The sequence below is a fragment of the Panulirus ornatus genome, chromosome 19 (assembly GCF_036320965.1).
Source record: "Panulirus ornatus isolate Po-2019 chromosome 19, ASM3632096v1, whole genome shotgun sequence".
Taxonomy (NCBI): domain Eukaryota; kingdom Metazoa; phylum Arthropoda; class Malacostraca; order Decapoda; family Palinuridae; genus Panulirus; species Panulirus ornatus.
The window spans coordinates 46,698,530-46,700,552 of record NC_092242.1 but is presented as its reverse complement, the minus strand read 5'-3'; the positions used below and the strand labels follow the sequence as shown (position 1 = coordinate 46,700,552).

Sequence of the window (2,023 nt, the reverse complement as noted above, 5' to 3'; positions counted from 1 at the left end):
TTTCGTGTGTTGTTTTGTATCATTTTAACTATTACTGGCAAGATGTAACGTTTTAACTAATACTGTTAGGACTTGGCATAAACTTCTCTTACTATGGTTCCTGCAGACATAGTATTTGCTGCATCCTCTGACTAAGCTAGGTTAGCCCTGACATGATAATAGGTTCGGGATTAGATTATGGAGGTAGACGTACTGGGCATACTGACTTGGCGCGTATATAACGTTGACCTTTCTGTGCGTTTTTTTCTTGTTGTTTAAAGTCCGTATTAACTTTCGGTTAGAAAGATAAATCTCGAATATCAATCATTTATATTCCGTGAAGACACTACATACATGTTTATGGCATCCTGTTCCCGTTGTTTGTAAGGCAGGAAAAAACTAGCAAACTAAACCACCTGTGAAGAATCACTGGATTATTTTCACATTTATCTTTTTTTTTAGGAGCACGTGTCAGTGTCTTTAGTTCCATGATTTAACAAAACTTTATCGTTAACCATTATGGTATATCTTTTTTTTCATATTCACTTATTCCATGTGAATCTATCCTATTTTCGTGTGTTGTAGTCCCTGGACTCAAGTGCCCCAGACACCATGTGGAAGATGGGAAACAACTTTTAAACACTTCAACGAGATAATATGTATCATCTTGTCCACAAGTGTAGGCTTCCTCTTTCTGTATATGCAAATGCCAATTTCATGAGTACTGATGAAAAAATCTAGGACTAATCTGACATCTTTGCTACAGTGGCAAGTTTTCCTGGTTCACATGAAGAAGAAATGTGTCATCTAATTCAGTAATGCTTAAAGGATGGTAACTGAACGTTTTCCTTACATCACTCGCATGATGAGATGTGCTGTAAACATCCACAAACAACCAGGCTGAAAGGAATTAAGGTGGCCATCCTCCCGCCTCACCCCTATTTTTTTTTTTCATTGTTGTAAATGTTCGACAAGTCTACACAAGTCAGTGTTTACACAATGTTTTCATGAACTCTTCCATAAACTTACAAGACATCGATTATATTGCAACCAAAACCAAAGAGGAGATAAGATAGTGGCAGTAGAGAAGAACTTGTGAGCAAGTCATAAGGTGATACATGGTTAAGTCAACCAGTAACAGAACGTACTTGAGCTGAGATGCTGACGGAGGGGTCAGTGCATGCCTGCTCCACGAGCACTCCCCAGCCATACAGGAGGGAGGTGCTGTACCGGACTTTCCGCCCTCCTGTCAGCCACCACCACGTCCTCTGCAGCAGCCACAGGATCGTGCCCCACACCATCACGCTCACCAGCAACGCAAACCACAGTTCACCTGGAGGAGGCATTGCATGGGAAACGTAATGCACCATCAATATGTACACTGGAGGGAGACACACGCTAGTTTGAAAAAGGCGTTTTCTCATTTAGATTTTAAGTGTTCCGTGTATACATTATCAAATGAAATATGAACACACAGAAACACGCACACACAGATATGGGTCTCTTGGTGTTATTATTTGCATTACTGACCATGAGTCAGTACGGGCCAACCAAGGGTTGTACCTGCATGGGTTCGAATCTTTGGTGTCCTCTCCTAGGGCTGGTCAGTGAATGGCTAAGTGGCTAGGCTGATGTGTGTGTGTGTGTGTGTGTGTGTGTGTGTGGACAGTTAGTTTAGTTTATTTACAAAATAACATTTGAACATCTACATTATACATAACTGTATAAGGCACATACATAATAATATAGGTAATACTTAAACATACCAAATATTTTGTCCACATACACACATACACACGAAAGAAGACGTGGTACATATATTCATGGTTAAGAAACAGGAAAACAAATGTAAACTCTCTCCCCGTAACACACTAATAGTAATCACACGATGGAAATGATAATCAAAAAGCAAATGGCTGATTACTTGGTGAGGAAAAGCTACTGCATCACTAATCGACAACATGGATTTAGGAAAGACAAGATACGTTGCAGATCTCTAAGACATATGTTAGGGAGTATGATCCATCTCAGACAGAAGAGAAGG

The 2,023-nt window shown here is 40.0% G+C and overlaps 1 protein-coding gene across 1 annotated transcript in view; it reads right to left on the bottom strand.

The window, feature by feature from the left end:
• Nucleotides 1–1,387, bottom strand: part of LOC139755699 (glutamate receptor ionotropic, delta-2-like) — a 43,229-nt gene extending 41,842 nt beyond the window's left edge. The window contains exon 1 of the mRNA XM_071674344.1: nucleotides 1,128–1,387. Within this exon, the coding sequence (XP_071530445.1) occupies nucleotides 1,128–1,349 (222 nt within the window). The 5' untranslated portion in view covers nucleotides 1,350–1,387. The remainder of the gene's footprint in view (nucleotides 1–1,127) is intronic.
• Nucleotides 1,388–2,023: the final 636 nt, after the last annotated feature.